Here is a 25,495-nt window from a genome sequence, read left to right on the forward strand (position 1 = left end):
CATAACACCTAACAACCAGCTAGCACATAAATATTGAAAACCCACAACTTCCTTTCTTCTGGAATCCAAGAATGCATCTCTTTACTTCTTGGCACATATATCTTGGGAGTTTGGGACAGTACAATAATCAATGATCTCATCCTTTTCACTGATAAGAGATGTTACTGATATCTCTCTTGGTTTTACCTCAACTAGGAAATGTTCCTGTAACCTTTTAGATGTGTTATCTTAGGTTAGTATTTATCCACTTTTTTTTTTCCCTAAGGCATGCTTGCTGCCAGGAGAATGTGATGTAAAGCAGAACCTAGAAGCATTACTCAAAGTTGCAGACGGCAAATAGAACATTTCTTTGAACTCTTATATTTTATCTTTAAAATGCATAAGCATCTTGCATACTATTCCAACAATTAGGCGCCATTGTTCCAGGGATACAGCAATGAATACAAATATCTGTGTATGTTTTTAACTTAATAATACTGTATACAAGTTAACACGAGTAGAAAAACCAAAACAAAAATTTTCCCAAATCCAAGAGCAAAACTGATAATTCAAGACGGGCCAATTATTGCTTCAAATACTACCAGTCATGCTGTTACACATCCAGGAATTAAGTGTGCTCCAGTTTGAGAAGCAGAGTCTTTGGTTAATTCCCAGAATACAAAGCCAACAGTAAAGTTAATTTTTACTCCGGGTGAAAATATTTGGGATTATCATTAGAACTAACCAGGTTGTCTTTATTTCCATTTCATTAGGGTCTGCCTACATTCTGAAATGACAAAGGTGGTTATTCAATATCTGTAGAAAATGTGTAAAACTTAGACTTTAAAAAATTATGTGAGGGGCAAGTGTAATCATTCTTGATACTTCAAGGTCAAGTCTTCATTGACCTCATACTACACTGCTCATGACTGTTTTTCTTAACTGAACCACTCCTTCAGGTTCTTATGCAACTGCTGATCAGCTGCAGAAAGGATCTCTCCTTAGGAAAAGCAAAATCTCACGTAACAAACTTTTGGACTTCTCTCTGCATAGAAATACTGAACATTACTGCTATTCCTCTTTATTGGTCAGGATCAAGGTGGGTGAAAAGCATTAAATTCCGCAATGATAGTTCTGTCTTAACTTTATTTTAATCATAAGGTCTGACTTCAAAAATAAACATGGATTGATATTGCTGTGTTTGTGGGTTTATAGTATTTCTGAGTGAGGAAGCCATTTGCAATAGCACAAGTGATTTCCTATTGCGGTTAAGATTCAATCCTCCAGAACTGCAATGACTGGATAACTTGCACGAAGCCTGGCTCTCCTACCTGGAGCCCCCAAGTCGATCATTCCAAATTATCACAAAGGTCTAATGTGTGCATGAATGTGGATGTGTGGTACTCTTGCAGACAGTGTACAATCCCAAGAATTCAAACCACTTCAGACTGGTTAATTAGAAAAGTGGGGAAAATCACAATTTCAGTTCTTCATCAGGAGTGTGCATCACATCACCTGTGTCACAGGTATGAGATTTCACTGTTTTAAAGCTCAGAATGGGGCTCAGTGTCTATTAACCTCCACTGAGAAAGGACCAGGAGTGCACACTTTTTAACAGCTCCAAAGTGATTCTGATGCAGATACTACTATATGAGTAAAGTCCATTTTACTCCTGACTATTATATGGGCTTCTGGTTTTGTTAAGACTTAAATTTACTATGCCCGAAGGCTAGAATTCAGAAGGTTTAATGCTCTGTTCGCCTCAGTCTTCTAATATTTTATATGAATGACAAACCTTAGAATTCAAAAGCCACCAGTCTCTAGCACAGAAATTCCAAGTTATTCCAATTCCTTGCATGTAAACCCACACCTGGGTACAGCAACAGCTGACCTTCCAGTCTTGGTGTTTTAGGCAGAATTTCTCTCCAACGCTAAATGATTTTAAACATGTGGCCTTCTTCCCACCAATAAGAGGAATTGAACATTTTATATCTGAAATTTTAAGATCAGTTTATTAAGTTCAATGATGAAAGCCATCAGAAGAATACTCTCCTGAAAATTATTTTTTCTTAGAAAAAAGCAAGGAAAATCAACACCCTCTTAGCACAGCCACAGATGCTATGGCAGTCAAGCCTCTCTGAAGACGGGCTAGTCTATTAGTCGGTCAAGTCACTCTCCCGGTCAGCAGGATTGTAGTCTGGATCATCCTCATCATCCTCCAGCTCCAAGTCATCCATTTCCTGGAACAAAGACTCATCTACCTCCACGTTGTTTCCAGCTGCAAAAGACAGAAGATTTCCCCTGCAGTCTTACACTCAGAAATAAAAGATACAACCGAATGGCAGTACCAAACAGAGACTTCGTAAATGTGCATCCGAGGTGCAAGTGACAAAATCCTGAACTACTACTCATACCAGCAGTGATCTGCACTGGTCAGCAGAGACTCACACATTTTAAGAGCAACTTCATGCGTCCAGTTCATAGTCTAAAAAATCCAGCTACAAAAAAAGCCAGTCTAGAATGAATTATTTATGATCTGGCATGTTATAAGTTGAAGACAATGATGATACAAAGTTGATTATCACTGACCATGAGACCTGTACCAAGAGTTTATCTCTTCCAATACTGGAGATATATACATCATTAAAGCTCAACTATACTTATAATTGACAAATTTGGTCTTCACTCTCACCCACTTCCCCTGTAACCAGTGGTATGCCTTTCTAAGATTCCAAATGTCTAAGCCCTATAGGAAGTAACACCCAGGCTTTGTATGAAACATCTTCACTCTTCAGTCTATCTGTAGTAAATAAAGTAGGATATTACAGTACTCTTAAATCACCAAACATTGTTTACCTTCTTTCCCTCTCAGACTCTAGTCCACTGACATTCAACTTAATGAGAAGGAGTCTTGCTTCATGCCTAAGAGCAGTTCAGTGATAAAATACAATTTGTCAAGTCCAAGCCGAAGAATAACTGACTCAGCCTGGGAGGAGCAGTGAAGCCCTCACAGAGCAGACGACATCTGAAATATCTTCATGATAAATTTGAACCCAACCAGAAGAAAAGGGGCCAGGATGAAGCAATTCTCCGTAGGTTAAGCAAAGGCAGAGAGAAGAGCTAAGACCTTGAATACTTCTAAGTGGAACACAAGATTCTTGAGGAAAAACATCTGGAGATAACACAGATGAAGGCCAAACTGAACGACTGTGCAGGTCAACCTCTCCCTCTAAGCAGCAGAGGACCGTACGGAGAGAAATGGCATCATTACACATGGCTTTTAGAAATACCACCTCAGAGGTGGTGACTACAAGGTAGGAAAGGGCACCAGGAGGAAGAGACTGAGGCAGGGAAATAATTTATGAAGCTATTACTAAAGTCCAGTTGAAAAATAACAAAACTTTCAAATTAGGAGGAAAGAGCTGAAAAGACATTTCAGAGGCAGAATCAACAGAGAGCTTTGGGTAAGTTACTGGATATAAGGAGGCACTTGATCCATTAGACAAGGAAAAGAGTCAAAAATGAGTAAAGACAGTAAAACTCTTAAAGTTCAAGAGAAAATGAGACTAAACTTTCTGGATCTAAAACTTCTCAACAAAATAGAAAGGAAAATAAGCTCCTAAAATGAGAGGGAGGATAGATGAAGATATCCTTGTTTTCTGTTTCACGGTTTTTGGTTTTGGAATTTTTTTTTTTGAGACTAAAAATCTCAGAACAAGAATGTAACAAGATATTAAAATTTAAAAAAATTGCTCAGTGTCAGTAGGAGCCCAGCTCAGGTTAAGAAGCATGATTTAGCAGTGGGCCACCTCAACAGATAGTTGATTCTTAACCTTCTTAACCTTTTCCAGAAGGTAGTCCAGGAGCAAGGTCGAAAGGCCAGATGCTAGAGGATCCCCAGCTGGCATAATGGGCATGACAGAAGGACGATGAAGTACAGAACCCAGGGAGCTACTGGAGGGGTGACTGAGTAAGAAGCTCAGTTTAAGAGATACACATAGGGCTCAAGCTCCTTGAGGGCAGGGAAATCTGTCTAAATTTCTCTGCTGTATCCTCGGCGGGCAGGACAATGCCTGCCTTACAGGGATGCAATAAATATTTGTGGATGGATGGACAATGGATGGGCAAAGGCAGCAAGAGCATAAGGGTCAGGATAAAAAAGAAAAGGAAAGCACAAGGGACTAGAGGTGCCAAAGACAGTGAGAGTGATATAAAATCTAAGACTTTTGGTTAGTTCTATGTTTGAGGTTTTTATAAAGCTCCATGACAGACCATAGATTTGTGATACTAGAAATTTGAAGAAAACAGGTCACTTGAGTCATAGTGACCTGGTTTACTAGTTGTTAGAGGCAAATGTGACCATATTGTTTATCTATTGCTATCTTTGATATTGCTTAAGTTATCATAAAACTTTAAAAAAATACATTGCTGGGGGGAGACCTTCAAGATGGCGGAAGAGTAAGACACAGAGATCACCCTCCAAAGTGGAAAGATTCCCACACAGAAGTTCGGTGCCGACCAGCACTCACCAGCCCAAGAGGCTTGTCTGCTCACCCGCCGGGGCGGGCGAGGGCTGGGAGCTGAGGCTCGGGCTTCGGAGGAAGGATCCCAAGGAGAGGACTGGGGTTGGCTGCATGAACACAGCCTGAAGGGGGCTAGTGTGCCACAGCTAGCCTGGAGGGAGTCCGGGGGAAAGGTCTGGAACTGCCTAAGAGGCAAGAGACCATTATTTCGGGGTGCAAGGAGAGGGGATTAAGAGCCCTGCCTAAACGAGCTCCAGAGACTGGCGTGAGCCGCGGCTACCAGCGCGGACCCCAGAGACGGGCATGAGATGCTAAGGCTGCTGCTGCCGCCACCAAGAAGCCTGTGTGGGAGCACAGGTCACGTCCACACCTCTGCTCCCGGGAGCCTGTGCAGCCCGCCAGCCACTGCCAGGGTCCGGGATCCACGGACAACTTCCCCGGGAGAACACACGGCGCGCCTCAGGCTGGTGCAATGTCATGCTGGCCTCTGCCGCCGCAGGCTCGCCCAGCGTTCCATACCCCTCCCTCCCCGTGGCTTGACTGAGCCAGAGCCCCCTAATCAGCGGATACTTTAACCTCGTCCTGTCTGAGCAAAGAACAGACTCCCTCAGGTGACCTACACGCAGAGGAGGGTCCAAATCCAGAGCTGAACCCCAGGAGCTGTGCGAACAAAGAGAAAGGGAAATCTCTCCAGCAGCCTCAGGAGCAGCGGATTAAATCTCCACAATCAACTTGATGTACCCTGCATCTGTGGAATACCTGAATAGACAACGAATCATCCCAAATAGAGGCGGTGGACTTTCGGAGCAATGATACATATATTTTTTTCCTTTTTCTCTTTTTGTGAGTGTATGCTTCTGTGTGTGATTTTGTCTGTATAGCTTTGCTTTTACCATTTGTCCTAGGGTTCTGTCTGTTATTTTTTTGCTTTATTTTGTTTTTAGTATAATTTTTAGCACTTGTTATCATTGCTGGATTTGTTTTTTTGGTTTGGTTGCTCTTTCTTTCTTTCTCTCTCTCCTTCTCTCTCTCTCTCTCTTTCTTTCTGGCTGACAGGATCTCAGTGCTCTGGCCGGCTGTCAGGCCTGTGACTCTGAGGTGGGAGAGCGGAGTTCAGGACATTGGTCTACCAGAGACCTCCCAGCTCCATGTAATATCAAACGGTGAAAGCTATCCCAGAGATCACCATCTCAACGCGAAGACCCACCTCCACTCAATGACCAGCAAGCTACAGTGCTGGACACGCTATGCCAAACAACTAGCAAGACAGGAACACAACCCCATCCATTAGCAGAGAGGCTGCCTAAAATCATAATAAGGTCACAGACACCCCAAAACACACCACCAGAGGAGGTCCTGCCTACCAGAAAGACAAGATCCAGCCTCATCCACCAGAACACAACCTCTAGTCCCCTCCCCCAGGAGGCCTACACAACCTTAGCCACTGGGGGCAGACACCAAAAACAAAAGGAACTACGAACCTGAAGCGTACAAAAAGGAGATCACAAACACAGTAAGTTAAGCAAACTGAGAAGACAGAGAAGCACACAGCAGATGAAGGAGCAAGGTAAAAACCCACCAGACCAAACAAAGGAAGAGGAAATAGGCAGTCTACCTGAAAAAGAATTCAGAGAAATGATAGTAAAGATGATCCAAAATCTTGAAAATTGAATCGAGAAAATACAAGAAACATTCAACAAGGATGCAGAAGAACTGAAGAGTAAATAAACAATGATGAACAACACAATAAATGAAATTAAAAATTCTCTAGAAGGAATCAACAGCAGAATAACTGAGGCAGAAGAATGGATAAGTGACCTGGAAAATAAAATAGTGGAAATAACTACCACAGAGCAGAATAAAGAAAAAAGAATGAAAAGAACTGATGACACTCTTAGAGACCTCTGGGACAACATTAAACACACCAACATTCAAATTATAAGGGTCCGAGAAGAAGAAGAGAAAAAGAAAGGGACGGAGAAAATATTTGAAGAGATTATAGTTGAAAACTTCCCTAATATGGGAAAGGAAATAGTTAATCAAGTCCAGGAAACACAGAGAGTCCCATACAGAATAAAACCAAGAAGAAACACACCAAGACACATATTAATCAAACTATCAAAAATTACATACAAAGAAAAAATATTAAAAGCAGCAAGGGAAAAGCAAGAAATAACATACAAGGGAATCCCCATAAGGTTAACAGCTGATATTTCAGCAGAAACTCTACAAGCCAGAAGGGAGTGGCAGGACATATTTAAAGTGATGAAGGGAAAAGCCTACAACCAAGACTAATCTACCCAGTAAGGAACTCATTCAGATTCAACGGAGAAATTAAAACCTTTACAGACAAGCAAAAGCTAATAAGAAAATTCGGCACCACCAAACCAGCTTTACAACAAATGCTAAAGGAACTTCTGTAGGCAGGAAACACAAGAGAAGGAAAAGACCTACAATAACAAACCCAAAACAACTAAGAAAATGGTAATAGGAACATGCATATCAAAAATTACCCTAAATGTAAAGGGATTAAATGCTCCAGCCAAAAGACATAGACTGGCTGAATGGATACAAAAACAAGACCCGTATATATGCTGTCTACGACAGACCCACTTCAGACCTAGGGACACGTAAAGACTGAAAGTGAGGGGACGGAAAAAGATATTCCATGCAAATAGAAATCAAAAGAAAGCTGGAGTAGCAATTCTCATATCAGACATAATAGACCTTAAAATAAAGACTATTAGAAGAGAAAAAGAAGGACACTACATAATGCTCAAGGGATCAAGCCAAGAAGAAGATATAACAATTGTAAATATTTATGCACCCAACATAGGAGCACCTCAATACATAAGGCAAATGCTAACAGCTATAATAAAAGGGGATATTGACAGTAATATGATAATAGTAGGGGACTTTAACACCCCACTATCACCAATGGACAGATCATCCAAAATGAAAATAAATAAGGAAACACAAGCTTTAAATGATACATTAAACAAGATGGACTTAATTGATATTTATAGGACATTCCATCCAAAAACAACAGAATACACTTTCTTCTCAAGTGCTCATAGAACATTCTCCAGGATAGATCATTTATTAAGTCACAAATCAAGCCTTGGTAAATTTAAGAAAATTGAAATCATATCAAGTATCTTTTCCAACCACAACGCTATGAGACTAGATATCTTACAGAAAAAATCTGTAAGAAATACAAACACATGGAGGCTAAACAACACACTACTTAATAACCAAGAGATCACTGAAGAAATCAAAGAGGAAATCAAAAAATACCTAGAAACTAATGACAATGAAAACATGATGACGCAAAAGCAGTTCTAAGAAGGAATTTCATAGCAATACAATCCTACCTCAAGAAACAAGAAAAATCTCAAATAAGCAACCTAACCTTACACCTAAAGCAATTAGAAAAAGAACAAAAAAATCCCAAAGTTAGCAGAAGGAAAGAAATCATAAAGATCAGATCAGAAATAAAGAAAGAAATGATGGAAATGATAACAAAGATCAATAAAACTAAAAGCTGGTTCTTTGAGAAGATAAACAAAATTGATAAACCATTAGCCAGACGTATCGAGAAAAAAAGGGAGAAGACTCAAATCAATAGAATTAGAAATGAAAAAGGAGAATAACTGACACTGCAGAAATACAAAGGATCATGAGAGATTATTACAAGCAACTATATGCCAATAAAATGGACCACCTGGGGCTTCCCTGGTGGTGCAGTGGTTGGGAGTCCGCCTGCTGATCCAGGGGACATGGGTTCATGCCCCGGTCCAGGAAGATCCCACGTGCCACGGAGCGGCTGGGCCCGTGAGCCATGGCCACTGAGCCTGCACGTCTGGAGCCTGTGCTCCACAACAGTGAGAGGTCCACGTACCAAAAAAAAAAAAAGGACCACCTGGAAGAAACAGACAAATTCTTAGAAAAGCACAACCTTCCAAGACCGAACCAGGAAGAAATAGAAAATATAAACAGACCAATCACAAGCACTGAAATTGAAACTGTGTTTAAAAATCTTCCAACAAACAAAAGCCCAGGACCAGATGGCTTCACAGGTGAATTCTATCAAACATTTAGAGAAAAGCTAACACCTATCCTTCTCAAACTCTACCAAAATACAGCAGAGAGAGGAACGCTCCAAACGTCATTCTACGAGGCCACCATCACCTTGATACCAAAACCAGACAAGGATGTCACAAAGAAAGAAAACTATAGGTCAGTATCACTGATGAACATAGATGCAAAAATCCTCAGCAAAATACCAGCAAACAGAATCCAACAGCACAATAAAAGGATCATACACCATGATCAAGTGGGGTGTATCCCAGGAATGCAAGGATTCTTCAATATACGCAAATCAATCATGTGATACACCATATTAACAAATTGAAGAATAAAAACCATATGATCATTTCAATAGATGCAGAAAAAGCTTTTGACAAAATTCAACACCCATTTATGATAAAGACCGTCCAGAAAGCAGGAAAAGACGGAACTTACCTCAACATAATAAAGGCCATATATGACAAACCCACAGCCAACATCGTTCCCAGTGATGAAAAACTGAAACCATTTCCCCTAAGATCAGGAACAAGAGAGGGTTGCCTATTCTCACCTCTATTAACCTAGTTTTCGAATTTTTAGCCACAGCAATCAGAGAAGCAATAAAAGGAATCCAAATCGGAAAAGAAGAAATAAAACTGTTACTGTTTGCAGAAGACATGATACTATACGTAGTGAATCCTAAAGATGCTACCAGAAAACTAGTAGAGCTAATCAATGAATTTGGTAAAGTAGCAGGATACAAAATTAATGCACAGAAAACTCTTGCATTCCTATACACTAATGATGAAAAGTCTGAAAGAGAAATTAAGGAAACACTCCCATTTACCATTGCAACAAAAAGAATAAAATACCTAGGGATACACCTACCTAAGAAGACAAAAGAACTGTATGTGGAAAACTATAAGACACTGATATAAGAAATTAAAGATGACACAAACAGATGGAGAGATATACCATGTTCTTGAATTGGAAAAATCAACACTGTGAAAATAACTATACTACCCAAAGAAATCTACAGATTCAATGCAATCCCTATCAAACTACCAATGGCATTTTTCACAGAACTAGAACAAAAAATTTCACAATTTGCATGGAAACACAAAAGACCCCGAATAGCCAAAGCAATTTTGAGAAAGAAAATCGGAGCTGGAGGAATCAGGCTCCCAGACTTCAGACTATACTACAAAGCTACAGTAATCTAGACAGTATGGTACTGGCACAAAAACAGAAGTATAGCTCAATGGAACAGGACAGAAAGCCCAGAGATAAACCCACACACATATGGTCACCTTACCTTTGACAAAGGAGGCAAGAACATAAAATGGAGAAAAGACAGCCTCTTCAATAAGTGGTATTGGGAAAACTGGACAGCTACATGTAAAAGAATGAAGTTAGAACACTCCCTAACACCATAAACAAAAATAAACTCAAAATGAATTAAAGACCTAAATGTAAGGCCAGACACTATCAAACTCTTAGAGGAAAACATAGGCAGAACACTCTATGACATAAATCACAGCAAGATCCTTTTTGACCCACCTCCTAGAGAAATGGAAATAAAAACAAAAATAAACAAATGGGACCTAATGAAACTTCAAAGCTTTTGCACAGCAAAGGAAACCATAAATGAGACCAAAAGACAACCCTCAGAATAGGAGAAATATTTGCAAATGAAGCAACTGACAAAGGATTAATCTCCAAAGTTTACAAGCAGCACATGCAGCTCAATATCAAAAAAACAAACAACCCAATCCAAAACTGGACAGAAGACCTAAATAGACATTTTTCCAAAGAAGATATACAGATTGCCAACAAACACATGAAAGTATGCTCAACACTGCTAATCATTAGAGAAATGCACAATCAAAACTACAATGAGGTATCATCTCACACCAGTCAGAATGGCCATCATCAAAAAATCTACAAACAATAAATGCTGGAGAGGGTGTGGAGAAAAGGGAACCCTCTTGCATTGTTGGTGGGAATGTAAATTGATACAGCCACTATGGGGAAGAGTATGGAGGTTCCTTAAAAAACTACAAATAGAACTACCATATGACCCAGCAATCCCACTACTGGGCATATACCCTGAGAAAACCATAATTCAAAAAGAGCCATATAGCACAATGTTCATTGCAGCTGTATTTACAATAGCCAGGATATGGAAGCAACCTAAGTGTCCATCGACAGATGAATGGATAAAGAAGATGTGGCACATATATACTCAGCCATAAAAAGAATATATGTGGAATATAACTCAGCCATAAAAAGAAATGAAACGGAGTTATTTGTAGTGAGGTGGATGGACCTAGAGTCTGTCATACAGAATGAAGTAAGTCAGAAAGAGAGAAACAAATACCATATGCTAACACATATATAATGGACTTGAGGACACGGGGAGGGGGAAGGGTAAGCTGGGATGAAGTCAGAGAGTGTCATGGAGTTATATATACTACCAAATGTAAAATAGATAGCTAATGGGAAGCAGCTGCATAGCACTGGGAGATCAGCTCAGGGCTTTGTGACCACCTAGAGGGGTGGGATAGGGAGGGTGGGAGGGAGACCTAAGAGGGAGGAGATATGGGGATATATGTATATGTATAGCTAATTCACTTTGTTATAAAGCAGAAATTTACACACCATTGTAAAGCAATTATATTCCAATAAAGATGTTACAAAAAAATACTTTGCTGTAGTTTAATGTATAAATTGATCAAACATTCGAATTTATTCTTCAAAATGTGTTTCTTTATAGCCTTGGGAGGAAAAATTTACATTAAGTTCCCACTATGATTTTCATGGTTTAATAAAAACAGCACATTATGTACATGTGGAATTCTAACATTATCTTACCATCTTCCAAGAACTGAATATCAGATGTGTCGAGATTATGATCTGTTTCAAATAGCTGTCTCCCTAAAAGAAATAAACATATTTAACTCGAATGGCATACTTTTCCTCCATCTCCCCTACAATGCTTTAAACAGTAGAATAATATAAACAAGTTATAAAAAAACAAGTCTTAAAACCTGTTTTTTCTGTGAATTTCAATCAATTTATGAACTCAGTGAGTAGCTAAGAGGCATATAAAATGTATTTGCATTAAAATGGAAGAAGTGAAAACCTAATCTGCCTCAGAGTCCTAGAAAAACAAACGGGTTTGAATCTATCAGTCCTAAGGCTTGTGATCCTAAAAGTCATGGTAGTTATATCTCAACATCTATCCACTCCAATATTTAGATGAAAGATAAGCCATAAAAATTAATTATAATTATGTGTGAAGAAACATCACCATATGGAGAGAATGCTTTCTCTTTTTGTCCTAGATGCCTAAGTATATTATTTTCTTATAGAAATCTGTCCAAGTGATCCCCTTGCTATGTAAGAAATAATATAGGAGGGCTTAAAGGAACAGGATATGAGGGGTCATACCACTTAATTTATTTTTTCCTGCTTGTTCTTCTTCTTTCATTCGTTTCTTTTTAATTTCCAAGAGTTCTGCATCAAACTTGGCCTTCCAACTTAAGAAATTCTCAATTGTAACAGGAGTGCCATGGAATAATTGCTTAGAAAAGAAAAAAGACACACCACGAGATAAATGATACAACAGTTAGAAAATAAAGCCTAATGATCTTCTGGACAAATGAATACAGCCACTCACAGGAAAAACAGAGAAAAATGGTTTCAAGTTTAAAATATTTAGTCTGATTTCTGCCTGCATTGGCTACTCTCATTGGTTTTGGCAATTTACTCTGGAAAAGTCCTTTTTTAATTTTTATTACAAAAAAGCAAAGATAATATGTAATGTGTCCCCACTGCTATTCACTGTTAAGAAGAAAGTTGCTACTGTCAATATTAATATGTTTAAATACACATCAATTCATAACACTAACATCATTGCTTATCTTTTTTACTTCATTTTAGAATCTAAGGTTTTCTTTACATTTAGTAAATATTTAAATCACTCTAGTGGAGGCTTTATAATTCTAAACTCTATACCGTAAGTGAAATAGTTTATATTTCTTGATTTTACCTGCATAAGCTTTATTAACCTTTAACTAACTGATTATTAATCATTATTGTGCCATGTACATCAACTAAATGAGGGACCTTCTAAAATTTTACTTAGTAAAGCTTTATTAAAATTTACCTGTGCTTCTTTTTGTGTTTCCCCCCAAATTACTGAAATTTCCAAAAGCAAAAACAAACCGCCCCCCCCCCCCGCAAAAACAGATTTAAAGAATAATGAAAGAAAACCTGACTTTTAAATATACCTTTTCAGCTTCTTCTGCTTCTTTTTCTTTTTGTTTTTTTTCTTCTTCTTGTCTAGTTTTTATTTGATCTACTATTTCATTTAATTTTTCTTGCACGGCTGTCACTAAAGTAAAGATCATCACCATACCAAGGTTTTCTTCTGTCTATGTAACCAAAAAAGAAAAAACGGTTGTAGTGAGAAACACAATTCTCAGAAAAATAAAAACAACTAACTAAGCAGTGGGGGGAAAAAAGGTGTTTCAGCATAATCACTACACTTCATACATTTATAACATGATTACTAATTCAGTTACACCATAAGTTTGGACTCTTGGATCACTTAAGAATTAAGCATATATATAAAAATAACATTTTAAAAGTCTTGTAATTTGCCATATTCAACCTAAAACAGAGAAAAAAAGAAATTTCAATAAATTCTATGTAATAATCATAAATGTACGTAGAATTCAGAAAACGTTTTTCTGCAGTAGCTAGCAACATCAGTTTTCCAGCATGTTTTCATGATTTTAGCTTTAAACCATTACAAATAGAAAGAAAAAAGGATACATAAAGATAAATCATAAAAGTACCTACATTCTTTATTGTTGTATTATATTAGAAAATCACTTTGCCCTCAAACTTCAGTCCATTGTCAGAGCTCTTAAAATACCCTCAAAGAACTAAAATAATGATAACATACTGGAGAACTGATAGTGCTAGCTACTGTAGGAAAAAGTTTTCTGAATTCGTACCAAAATGTTATTAGGCATTTATACCTGACTGGTGAGATTAAGGGTAATCTTTATTTTCTTCTTTATTATTTTCTGAGTTTTCTATAATATAAATTTATTATTTTGATAACTAAAAATTAATATAACTACTTTTAGGGGAAAAAATACAAATATGCGCTCTATCTCTGATCTCAGGTAAGTATCAGAAAGAAATCAAAACTTTCTTTTTGAAAGAAAGGAGTTTGAGTATAAATGAAATATAAAATGCATATTAACAAAATCATTCAGATCAAATAACTTACATTAATATATGACTGACTGAATACAGTATATTGTTCCAGGCTCTCTGCAATGTTTTTACAAGAAGCACGTTAAACCAAATATAGAGAATTAATATAACTTCACACTGGGTAACAGAGTGAACAGGGCCCAGATCAGCATCAATTAATGTTTGATATATCCTTTCCCTCTTCATTCTCTAATAGCTCCAGATATTTTTAAAATGTCAGCATTTAGAGCATCTGTAGTCTTTGAAATATACAAGTCACATTTATGATGGAGACATGTTTTATGTCAGTTCTTCTTAGAAAACAAAATCAGGACTTCTGCTTTTAAGCTGGTGGAGTAAGGTTTTACTTGCCCTCCCTACTCCCTACTCTGAAGATCCCATGAAAACTCTCTACCCAAGCAAGAGAGAGCTTTAAATATCCCCCATGCCCAGACTGTGAGTAGCCCATCCCATCACAGAACTAGCCAGGTAAGAACTTTCTGATACCCATTTTCCACCACTCCTCTTACCAAATTATAGGCAACTAGCCTGCAACAGGTCAGGGGGTTTAGGAGTTTTAAGTTGGAATTTTTAAGTGCACACGGGACTAGGCATTCTGAGAACCAAATTTTAACTGTGTTTATAACTTAGAGTACCTAATCACACTTTTTATCACCTACAAGTCACAGGGTTAACTGAGTTTTAAACAAGGGTATAGGAAGAACTTCTCTTACTCAAATTTTAAAGGTACAGTGGGAAACAAAAATAAAGATGCTTTGTGAATATATATACACACACACACATCATGAATTTTGCTTGTTCAAAACACTGGTTATACATATTTAATAGCATTTTCTGACTCTTAACATTACTGTAAAATATTTAAGGCCAATAAAATAATGTCATTACAAAACTTGTTATTTCCTTACCTGTAATGCTAATAATTTTAAAATGTCTGAGACATCATTATCATCTAGATTTAACTGAGAGAATATTTCATAAAGGGGAGCTTCATCTGGGTATTTTTCACTGTATGTAAACTTGAGGGTAGTCTGGACAGCTAAAGACACAAGATAAGAGATTGATATGAACACCTTAAAATGTAAAGTACAGAGAGGTCAACATCTTTGTTGGATCATTAATTAATTTACAATGTGTCAATGAAAAGTAGCACAACAGATTTTCCTACAAAGAAAAACAAGGTTACCATGAGACCAGATAGATAATTACTAACATAAACAACATGTACCACAAATATAAGTGAAAACAAATCACAGGAATACCAAAGATCACTTCTAACGCATCTACTACTTATGAGTACTTTATCATACTGCACATCAGAGAAAGAGGATAAAAAACACATTCTTTTTAAAACTCTCCTTAAGATGAACAAAATGCACTGAATATGACATATAGAAAAAGTACTACCTTAGGCTCATTTTCAGGCCTCTACCAGAGCCAGCTCCAGTGCAGGAGTCCATACTGCTATCTGCACAATGCCAGCAGGGCATTGCTAAGGGGTTGCTGGAGTACACAGCTGTGAACTGGACAGTTTGAGAGGCTATCAGAGAAACTTTTAACCTGACTCATCCATACATGCTCCCCCAGTCTTTTGGCCTGTGCCAATTCACAGATCTGACACTGGTATAGGTGTGAGATTCTTACAGGCGCATTAGTGCAAAGTATCTCTCTGCTACCTAGCATGATGAATTCTCAATTTCGCCAACTAAGCAGTAGGGCTAAACATTTTCTGTTAAAACTTACTCGTCAAAATGACCCTTTGTCTAGATTTTGCCCTTCCTGTAACTCACATTTTAATTATTAAAACCTCCTGATATTGATGATTTTAATTGAAATCTAGATTTCTCTCCATGGGAATGGAAAAAAAAACACCTCCAAATGTGCTGGCTTGATATTGTTTTAATTTTTATGTATGACGTTAACAAAGAAGTTTATATAATTATATATAAATATATATAAATATCTATCTATATAAATATATGTAAATAACTGTATTCAACAGCTTTTTAATTCAGATTTCAGTAATATCAATACTAACCTCATTTTCAATTCTACAAGACAGATTTAGAGTTATCAAATGATACCACTAAAATGGTATTACTGAATACCCATGACAGAATTTTAGTTGACAGGAAAAAAACAAAATCCTTGGGGTTAACACCAACTTATACAACATTCTTATCAAATTACAATATTAACTGAACTGGACTAAAAGCAGAAAAGAACTTAAGACACTCTTCCCCCAACATGTATCAAATTTAAATTAATTTTAATTTATTAGTTTTATAGCTCTTTTATTTCAATTTGTACATTTGTCTTAGTTCTACACTTGTATAATATTGGTTTTTATTTGGTTTTATGTATACACATACTTAAATAACAGTACAATATCCATTCTAAAGAGAGAGGGGAAAAATGCAGATAGGTATTTATCCAGCCCAATTTATAACAGCAAATGTCCAGTAAACAATCTAAATATCCAAAGAGGAAAAAGTCCATGCTATGCCAAGGAATACCACACGACCACTAAATTACGTGTGCATGCCAAGTGTTCTTGACAAATATGTCCTACCCTTTTCTTACCTGCTGTATTGTTAATGTTCCTGTTTCACTTTTAAGAATTAAGCTTACTGTCAGAATACATCTCCTTGACTTCCTCTCTGTTTCTCTAGAAGTCATTATTCCATAGTAAATACTGACTAGAAATATGTTACATTCATACTAAATTCTTAACAGCACCTTAGCACCTCCGCACATGCAATGCCCAACACAATGGCTGCAGAATGAATAAAATTCCCGAGAGAGGGGCTTAGAGGAACCTAAAGTATTTTTGATTAGACTTACTTTCATCATTTTCTCCAGCCTCAGATGTCACAGTAATGGTGAAGCTGGGTGGATTTTCTGATAATACTGCAAGAAATTATACACAGAGGTTAAGTTATTAAGATGCTTCCTACGGCACATGCTTTTTCTTATTAGCAAAATATCAATATCCAGTCCTGGAAACTGATTCCTAGCCTGTATTTCCATTTCCATAAATACAGACTGAATAGAACAATTCAAACGATAAAACGTCCATCAATTTCTATTTAAATCTAGGGTTTTCTTTAATCTGGGGAAAAAATACCTATAATAGATACCCTCTTTGAGTTTTATCAAATCAATTAAAATAAGTTATTTACTTTTTAATTCAAAATTTCCACCTATACATGGAAAATTACATTCTAAAAAATTTCCAAATGAAATGGCAAAAAAAATATTGATGTTTCTCATCAGAACCTACCCCCTCATAAATACTCAGTATTATCACTACTTTTTATACTTATATATTCTGAAATATAATTCAGAATCTCCATGACAAACAGTAAATATTAATTTGTTAGAGTTTGTGTCTTCTAGCTCTCTCGTTCTTCTATATCATCTCTAGAACCAAGCTTTATTCTTTCACAAATTATTGAAAATCTATCATCTTTCACGGAATTACAAAATTATCCATGAATCCAAGTATCAAATTACTTATAATTTGTTAAGCAAGACATGTCAATCAACATTTACATAAATAAGAAAGCTTTATATGCTATTTTGAAGCCTGATGTCTATCTGATACTATTTACCTGTTTATGATCTATTCCCCCCATAAGAATACTGTAAAAACTCTGAGAACTCCTAGATCAGTGCCTGGCAGTATCTAGAAACTCAATAACGTTTGGCTCAGTGAAAGAGCTGAACTAATATTCAGAACCATTAGATGATTAAACAAGGAAAATTCAAGTCACCCTTGATTGCTGCTGAGCCCAAAAGAAAAGTCTGTGCTTCACTTCAGGCCTGGGAAGCCCTGACCCCTATGCAGCTCAGCAGCCTCTTTCGGACATGAAGGAGTAAGGGGCTCTCTGAAGAAGTCACCACAAAAACTACTCAGCTTTTCCTATTCGAGAACTTCTGAAGTCTTCATAAATAAATGAATTATCAATAAAATGAATTATCAATAAAAGTTTCAGGGGACTTCCCTGGCAGCCCAGTGGTTAAGACTCCGGCGCTTCCACCACAGGGGGCACGGGTTCGATCCCTGGTCGGGGAATTAAGATCCCACATGCCCAGCAGCACGGCCAAAATGTTAAAAAAAAAAAAAAATCAAGACATATTCCCTCATTTTAATTGAAGTTTAAAAGTACTTGAAGCAATGATGAACATCTATGATTAGTACAAAGGTGTTTGTCAGGAAGATAAGAGACTCACTGGACTCATATTTTAATAGGCCTCAGGCAGTCCAGCCTATGCTGAAAAAGTCCCTAAAAGGTAATTATAATAAAGCTTTTATAATATGATTGGCCCTACCTTTTTTCTAACAAGTGTGTGTAAAATATATTTGATGTACTTCATTCCTATTTCTTTTCATGACCAACCTTAGCATTTACATGTCATGAAATATAAACATTGCAACTGTAGAAATAAGGGTTCAACTCAATGACATTCCAACTTATTATCATTTTCTAGGGCTCCATGAGGCTGTAATTTAGGGGTTACCTATAACCAGTAACAACAGCTAACATTTATTGAGCATTACTTTGCACCTGTGCTGTTCTATGCATTTACACAAAGATCCTTTACTTCTCACACCAAAATCCTGCTTTTATACTGTTACCATATTTCACCAAGTTTAAGATGCCATCAATTATGTGATGCACCCTACTTTATGTACCACTAAGAAAGAAACTACCAATTAAACTATGATATGTAATCAATTATAAGACAAATTCATATTTCAGAAATGTTTACATGTAAAACTGTGTCTTCAAATCAGTTAAATATAGTATCATCCCAATTTTATAGATGTGGAAACTGAGATAAAAGAGCTATATAGCCAGTAACTGGCAGGACTGAATATAAACTGTATAGAGTTTCATTTAAAAAGAAAAGAAATTTTTCCAGCTGAGAAATTCCAGGGAAGTCATTTGAGCTAGGCTGTGAATTAAGGCATACTGGTAAATAGAGATGAAGAAAAGGAATGCAGGATAGAGTAACACGGCAAAGGGTATAATGGTGCGAAAGCTTAAGACTATGCAAGGAATTAGAAATTATTCCACTAGTGAATGTCTATGCAGTGAATAAAACAAGTTGAAAATATACAGCTGAAAGTTTAGTGTGGACAGTGATAGCTTTCTTTAGCAGAAGTAATAAGGTCAGAATTCTATTTCTAAACATAGAAGATAAATCTAGCAACAGTGCATAAAGTGGAAGGGGAAAAACAAGACTAGATGCAGGATGAAACTTGATAGTTACTGAAATCGTTTCAGCAAAGTTAATGAGGTTCTGAACTAGGCTGGGAGCAATGGGAACAGCAGAGAACAGGGACAAATCTAAGATGGTGATGTGTGACAACTTGAATTTGCAGGCAGTGCCAATAACAAAAACCAGAAATAGAAAAGAAAAACCAGATGTATTTGAAGAACACAGGGAATTTCAGTTGGAGGTATCAAGTATGCAATCAGAAATGAGCAAATGGGGCTAAAGAGAGTTGGGCTTGAATTTAATTTGGGATCATCCACAGAGGTAACAGCTAAAGCCATTCGACTAAATGAAATCGCCAGAGAATACAGAGCGAAAAATAAGGGCCAATGTCAGCTATGTAAGGGATCCTAAATTTGCGGAACAAAAGAGGAGGAAAAAGTGCCAAAGGTTAAGAGAAAAGCAGCAGCCATGACAGGTAAAAACAAACTCAAGAGAAGCCTATTTTATTTGTGAAGCCAGCTAAGTACCGAAAGATCCAGCTGTGACATGGCAGTGCCTACGTGCTATATGTGTCTGAGTAGCTGTTGGTAGGGGTAATGGGGAATGAACCATTGGCCTGTAAGATCATATCTAAATCCCTAACAAGGCCCTTTGTGATCAGGCCCCTGCGTACTTGTCAGGTCTCATTTTCCGTGACTCTCACTTTACTTTCTAGCCATACCCAGCTACTTGTCCACTTTCTAGCCATACCCAGCTACTTGTCCTTTGAACACATTTGGCTCTCACAGAGTCATGCTTTGGCACATATGCCCCATCCCCCAGTCTCATTCACATAACTCATCACCCCTCAGCTCTCCAAAACAACTCAGACCGTCCCCTCTTCCTTTGCTGTGGCTGCATTCTATATGAACCTCCATGAAAGAATCATCACATTGTGTTGTAAATTATTTATCTGATGTCTTTTCCCAAGAGACTGCGCTTCTAACAATAAGTATACTAAATATCTGGTAAATGAGGAACCCATGTGGTAAATGAGGACATGGGAATGCTAGCAAGAACATCACTCAACTGCCTGACCTTGGGAGCTAGGCAGAACAGGGAGGCAAGATGAACAAGAAAGAAGCTGATAAACTATCAAACCATGAGAATTCATGATGAGAGGCATGGTCACTAAAAGCATGGGAATGAAAAACCGTAGGGCTACAAAACTTATAGACAGAAAGAGGAATTTCAGAGGCCAAAATTTTAAAGATGGCCCATCCAAGCTGTGGCTATGGCCCCATGCAGTTGGAGGAAATAGAAATCAAAACTGTTCGTTGATAAAGACAGGAGTTATGAAGCCATGTTATTAGAAGAATCCACAACTAAGATGGTAAATTTCTAGTAAAGAGTATCTTATATTTGTTTAACAGTTAAAAAGTTTTTACACTTACATTATTCCTTATTAAATAGATATGTAAACTGAGGCTTGGAGAGGTTATATGATTTGTCCAAGGACAAAGAGCTGATACGCATTCCACCAAACTGCCATTACAGAGAGAAAACTGTGAACCAGGAACAAACAAAAAAAAATATTGGAGAACACTGCTAATATCCACTCTCCCCTTCTTCCAGTTATACCATTTTTAACTGAGCGTATTGCCCACCCAGGACGAAGACTATCTTTCCCAGCATCCCTTCCAGTTAGGTCTCACCAAATGACTGAGTTCCAGCTAATGGGATAGAAAGAAATAAGTCCTTTGATAGTTTTGAGGAAATTTCCTTAAGAAACTGCTGTGTTTTACTTCTTCTTCTTCTTCTTTTTTTTCCTCCATTCCTTTGTCTATCCTACTGCCTGGAAAAGGAATGCTGCCATCTTCACCATGAGCATGAGACTACATCTTAGCAATGACAAAGAACTAAGAAGCAGCCTGGGTCCCTGAAGAATTCTTGCACCAGAGCTACACATCTATCATTTATGTGCAAGAGCAATAAACTTTTACCTTTTTAAAACCAGTTATTTGGGGTTTTCTATCATAGCTTAACCTAATTAAAAAACAAATGGAAAAGGGATAATATTCCAAAGCTTGGAGGTTACTAAAATAGGGAAACTTACTGAATTGAACTTGCAAAGATGAATTATTCCTGAGTTCTCATGAAGCAATAATCCTATCCCAATGCATTACACACTGTGAGTTGGGGCGAGTTAAGGAAAGATTAGCTTTCACTAGAGACCAGACTTCCACCACTGTGAGTGGATCAAAATACTTTTGAGAAAAAGAATAAGGTTGGTGGGCACTGCGGAAAGAACCATGCAGAGGAGCATAAGTGTTAGGTGATACAGGGGCAGATGATGGTATACTAGACAGAATTTAGGATTTTGTAAAGAGCAGAGAAAACGGAGGTAGTAGCTGAAAGGTACACTAACAGGACACACAAATGACACTAAGGTTTTCACAAAGAACCAGATCAGTTCATGTTAAAATAAGTCTCTTTGGGTCTTAGAAATTGACTGTCCTAGAAAAACTGCTTTCACAAGATGACTTCTGCCCCATCTCTAAGATGCAATTTTAACTGTTAAGCTCATGGGTGTTACTTAGAGGTACTAATATAAGCAAATACAGGATTACGTACGTACCCCTCTCTGTAAGATCAAAGAGAATTAAGGGAACCTGACTTTTGTTTAGCCTAAAGCTAACCAATTTGTTCCAACAAAACACCCGATAGCCAGGATTTTGACACAGAAATGGAAATAACTAAATTCAACTACCTTAGCAGGACCTTGTCAAGTGAAGCACTGAAGGAGAATGTGGTATCAGGAAAGTCCATTTACATTTTGGGAGGCTAGTTGTTAGAAGGATTGGATCAATGTGCAGTCAAGCTACAGAACAGGCACAGAGAAGAAACTGTATTATGATCTGTTATATTTCACAACAAATGCAACATCAGGCCCAAAGTTCTCTGCAAATAGTCAAGCAACAATTCTAAAGTCAGGTTAGGTCTATGTGCCTAGGACTATGGCTGGCTGAATTGTGCCTCTTCAGCATCTACAAGGGGGTCATGATGTACTTAACAAAGGCTTCTCTGTCAGCACCCTACCATGTACTTAAAAAAAAAAGTATTTACCAAATCTAATATTCAATGTGATTCAAAGTGACGTTTGAAAACTACCAATTAGTGTTCCTTGGCAAACTGACACAAACAAGTTCTCTTTCTGAAACCTGGTATGAAAATATTAAAGTATGAAATCATCAACACAAAAGAAAGCTGTAAAACAGTAAACCTTGCAAATCCTCAAAATTTCAAAAGACCAAACATGGAAATATATGATTCCAAAGCCCTCTGCCTTTTCCTTGAGGTATCATACAGAACTTGATCAAAGTTCCTAAAGAACTATAAATCAAGACATCTCATTTTAATTTATTCAAGGCCATTGTAGGAATGCTGATAGGAATTAGAGACAGGTGGGCTCAGCTGACATTGCAGAATACTTGATGCGTCAAAGATTCACATATTGTCTTTCATTACCCTGGCTCAGAATCCTCAAGCACTTTCGCATCTGACAAGAATTTCACATACTGAACTACATCAGAGCTTAGTACAATTTGAAAGAACCATCCAATTATTCTAGGGTTAAAAATGTATCACTGTCATAAATGCTTATGTGCACAGTAGTTAATGAGCGATACCTTATGCCCAAAGAAATGAAAACAACAGCACATCTTATGCTTTCTTATCTCTGCCTACACTGTGTTCATGCCTGTTACATTTCCAATGTACTGGAAATGACCAAACGTCATGATTAAGAATATATCCAACAACTGACCCTATATTCTATTTTATTTAGACATTGACATATAAGCAAGGATAGATAAGGGAGCCAGACTCCATACACACTCACCCAGTTAATGACACTCTCAAACCCCTCTTCACTCATCCCCTTAACATCCTCACAGCACAGCTGTACTGCTGTTGAGAGAGAACATGAACAGGACTGGAGCTATACAGGGATAGCTGAGAGACATCTGCCTGTTGGCAAAGCAGAACAAAATTTGCTACCATTGCAAGCAGTGATCAAAGGGTAGAGCTAAGAAAACTAAGCTAAACAATGAAAAGGGAGTTTATGAGTTAAAATAACATTACCTTACACTCTGAATTCTGACAATCAGTGATGGACAACACTCAAAGGAAGGGATAGGGAAGGTAAGTCCCACAAACCTAGGCTATACTCGCTCATGTTGGCTTTATTAGATCACCTCTCAAAAACTGAGTGTAAAGTGAGAGAAGCCATATTGATATGGTTATCTTGCAGCATTTCCAGAATCATCTGAAGGCTTCATACTGAAGAATTCTCTTCCTTTAAAATATACCAAATGAACTTCTCATTAATATTTCACATTAGCCCAACTTCCCAAGTAATCTTCTGCTCCCCCTCATCGCAGCTGGAGCTGAATCCCAAGCCCCAGACCTTACTCTTATTACCAGTCCTGCCACTAACTTTCTGGCCAACCCAGAGCAAGCACTTACCTCTCCTGAGCCTCCACTACCTTGCTTCTAGCAAGAGGAAGCCAGGCCTGATGATATCCTACTATTGGTCTAATTACCTGTGATCTTATAGTGGACCTGAAATTTGGGCCACCTCATTCATGGGGCATTCTGCAGAATATCAGAATGTAAAAAAAAAAAAAAAGAAGAAGAAGAACGAAAGAAAGAAAGAAGAGAAAAGAAAAACGACAAACTTCAGGGACAACGCTACTCTCAAAACGGATTCTGGGTAACTTTGAGAATTCTGAATCCCACAAACTTTAAAACGCCATCGTCTGAAAAACAGCTTCTACCTGAATAGAGGTGAAAATGTGAAAACTGACACTTCTGCTGCACTGGAAAGACTACTCCCACTTGGAGTATCTATATTCGTGTATTTCACTAAACCTCGGGCTGCTGTTAAGTGACAATGAAACTCTCTGGTTTTGCCCCCGACTGAATTCCAGGCCCGAGACTCCAGGGACCTCGCCAGCCTCGCCCGGACTTTCAGATTTCAGGAAACAAGCGAAGAAGAGAAAACAGCCGTAGAGTTACTCGTAGATGCCTGAACCCTTGAGGAGAAGTAGAGAAGAGGGCGCGGTGGCCACACGGCCTCTCCGTTCCCTTCTCCATCCTGGCCCGGGATGCCGAGGGCCGTGGCGGTGGCGGCCGGTCCCACTCCACCCCGAGTAGCTGCGGGCCCGCCGCCGCGTAAGTCACCTGTGAAGGAGTCAGGGTAGATGGACTCCAGAGCCTCCAGCTCGTTGCGCTGCTCCTCGCCGTAATCTGTCATCGCGGCCCTCGCTGCAGCCCATGGATCGCCCAGACACCCAGGCGGCGCGCGGCAGCCGGGACCGCGGCGCGCTGGGAGAGCAGGCAGCTGCCGGGCGGGCGCAGGCGCAGAGTCCCCGGCTGAGAGGCCGGAGGCCCAAAGCCAGGCTAGGCCTGCTGAGCCACAGCCCAGCGCCTGCCTCCGCCGGCTCCCTAGTTCCGCGTTCGACTCGTTGGGCCTGGCCGGTGGGCCGCCTGTCCCACGCCCGCTCGGGATTTGCAGGGATAGGGAAGACACCCGGTCTGGCATTTGCCATGGACACCTAAGGATTGGTTCCTGGGCTTTGCAGGGCCTGAGCCTGAGAAGCCCCTCAGCGGCGCGACCTTGCCCGACTTGTCTGGGCTTAAGGCCGGCCTGGCGTGCGGGGGCGTGACTATGTAGCTGGAGGCGGGACTCTGGGGGAGTTGGGACCGGAGGCGGGACCAGGTTTCCGGGTTACGACGTTGTGGCAGCGGCAGACTGGGCAAAGGCATGTCCTGGTGATGGCTAGTGGCGGGTCACAGGTGATTTCTACGTTCCTGGAACCTCCAAGTTCTTGGCATCCCACGAGAGTGTAAGATCCACTGGGCAGGGCTTCCGTGGTGGCGCAGTGGTTGGGAGTCTGCCTGCCGATGCAGGGGACGCGGGTTCGTGCCCCGGTCCGGGAGGATCCCACATGCCGCGGGGAGGCTGGGCCCGTGGGCCATGGCCGCTGAGCCTGCGCGTCCGGAGCCTGTGCTCCGCAACGGGAGAGGCCACAGCAGTGGGAGGCCCGCGTACCGCTAAAAAAAAAAAAAAAAAAACAAAAGATCCAGTGGGCAGAGATGCAGAAGGTCTGTTAGTGCATCGGGCGAGTCCAGAAGGATCGGCCCAACTGCAGAATAGCCAGAGTGAATCCGGGGGAGAAGTCAACTGGAAGGCCTGAGATCTGGGTTCTAGATTCGGATTCCAGGCTTCACTTTTGAATTTGTAAAATGAACGCGGCAGGATGCAGATCTAAATATTTCTGTGATAGCAATTTATGAACTGATGAGGGAGGTGTAAATTTGGGTAACAGTTTTGATAAGTAATGTGAAAGTAATTATAA

General features: G+C 39.0%; 1 protein-coding gene across 1 annotated transcript; it reads right to left on the minus strand.

Annotated features, from left to right (window-relative positions):
- Nucleotides 1-457: 457 nt before the first annotated feature.
- On the minus strand, nt 458-24,754 carry RWDD1 (RWD domain containing 1). The gene is made up of 7 exons (XM_024756700.1): nt 24,318-24,754; nt 16,710-16,775; nt 14,774-14,904; nt 12,866-13,009; nt 12,024-12,156; nt 11,445-11,507; nt 458-2,257 (listed from the first exon to the last, which is right to left on the minus strand). Exons 1-7 carry the CDS (start codon nt 24,676-24,678, stop codon nt 2,136-2,138), a joined length of 1,020 nt encoding a protein of 339 aa, XP_024612468.1. The 5' UTR covers nt 24,679-24,754; the 3' UTR covers nt 458-2,135.
- Between the last annotated feature and the right edge of the window lie 741 nt (nt 24,755-25,495).

This window comes from Neophocaena asiaeorientalis, unplaced genomic scaffold, assembly GCF_003031525.2.
Source record: "Neophocaena asiaeorientalis asiaeorientalis breed wild unplaced genomic scaffold, Neophocaena_asiaeorientalis_V1.1 scaffold125, whole genome shotgun sequence".
Lineage (NCBI taxonomy): Eukaryota > Metazoa > Chordata > Mammalia > Artiodactyla > Phocoenidae > Neophocaena > Neophocaena asiaeorientalis.

What these genes read in the sequence shown, in the direction of transcription:
- RWDD1 (XM_024756700.1), bottom strand. Translation starts at nt 24,678, where the DNA reads ATGCCAGACCGGGTGTCTTCCCTATCCCTGCAAATCCCGAGCGGGCGT. An exon ending in TAAAATTATTAGCATTACAG is followed by an intron (nt 13,010 to 14,773) that starts GTAAGGAAATAA and finishes TTGGTTACATAG; the next exon opens with ACAGAAGAAAACCTTGGTAT. An exon ending in AGGAAAAAATAAATTAAGTG is followed by an intron (nt 11,508 to 12,023) that starts GTATGACCCCTC and finishes TATTTCTTTTAG; the next exon opens with GGAGACAGCTATTTGAAACA.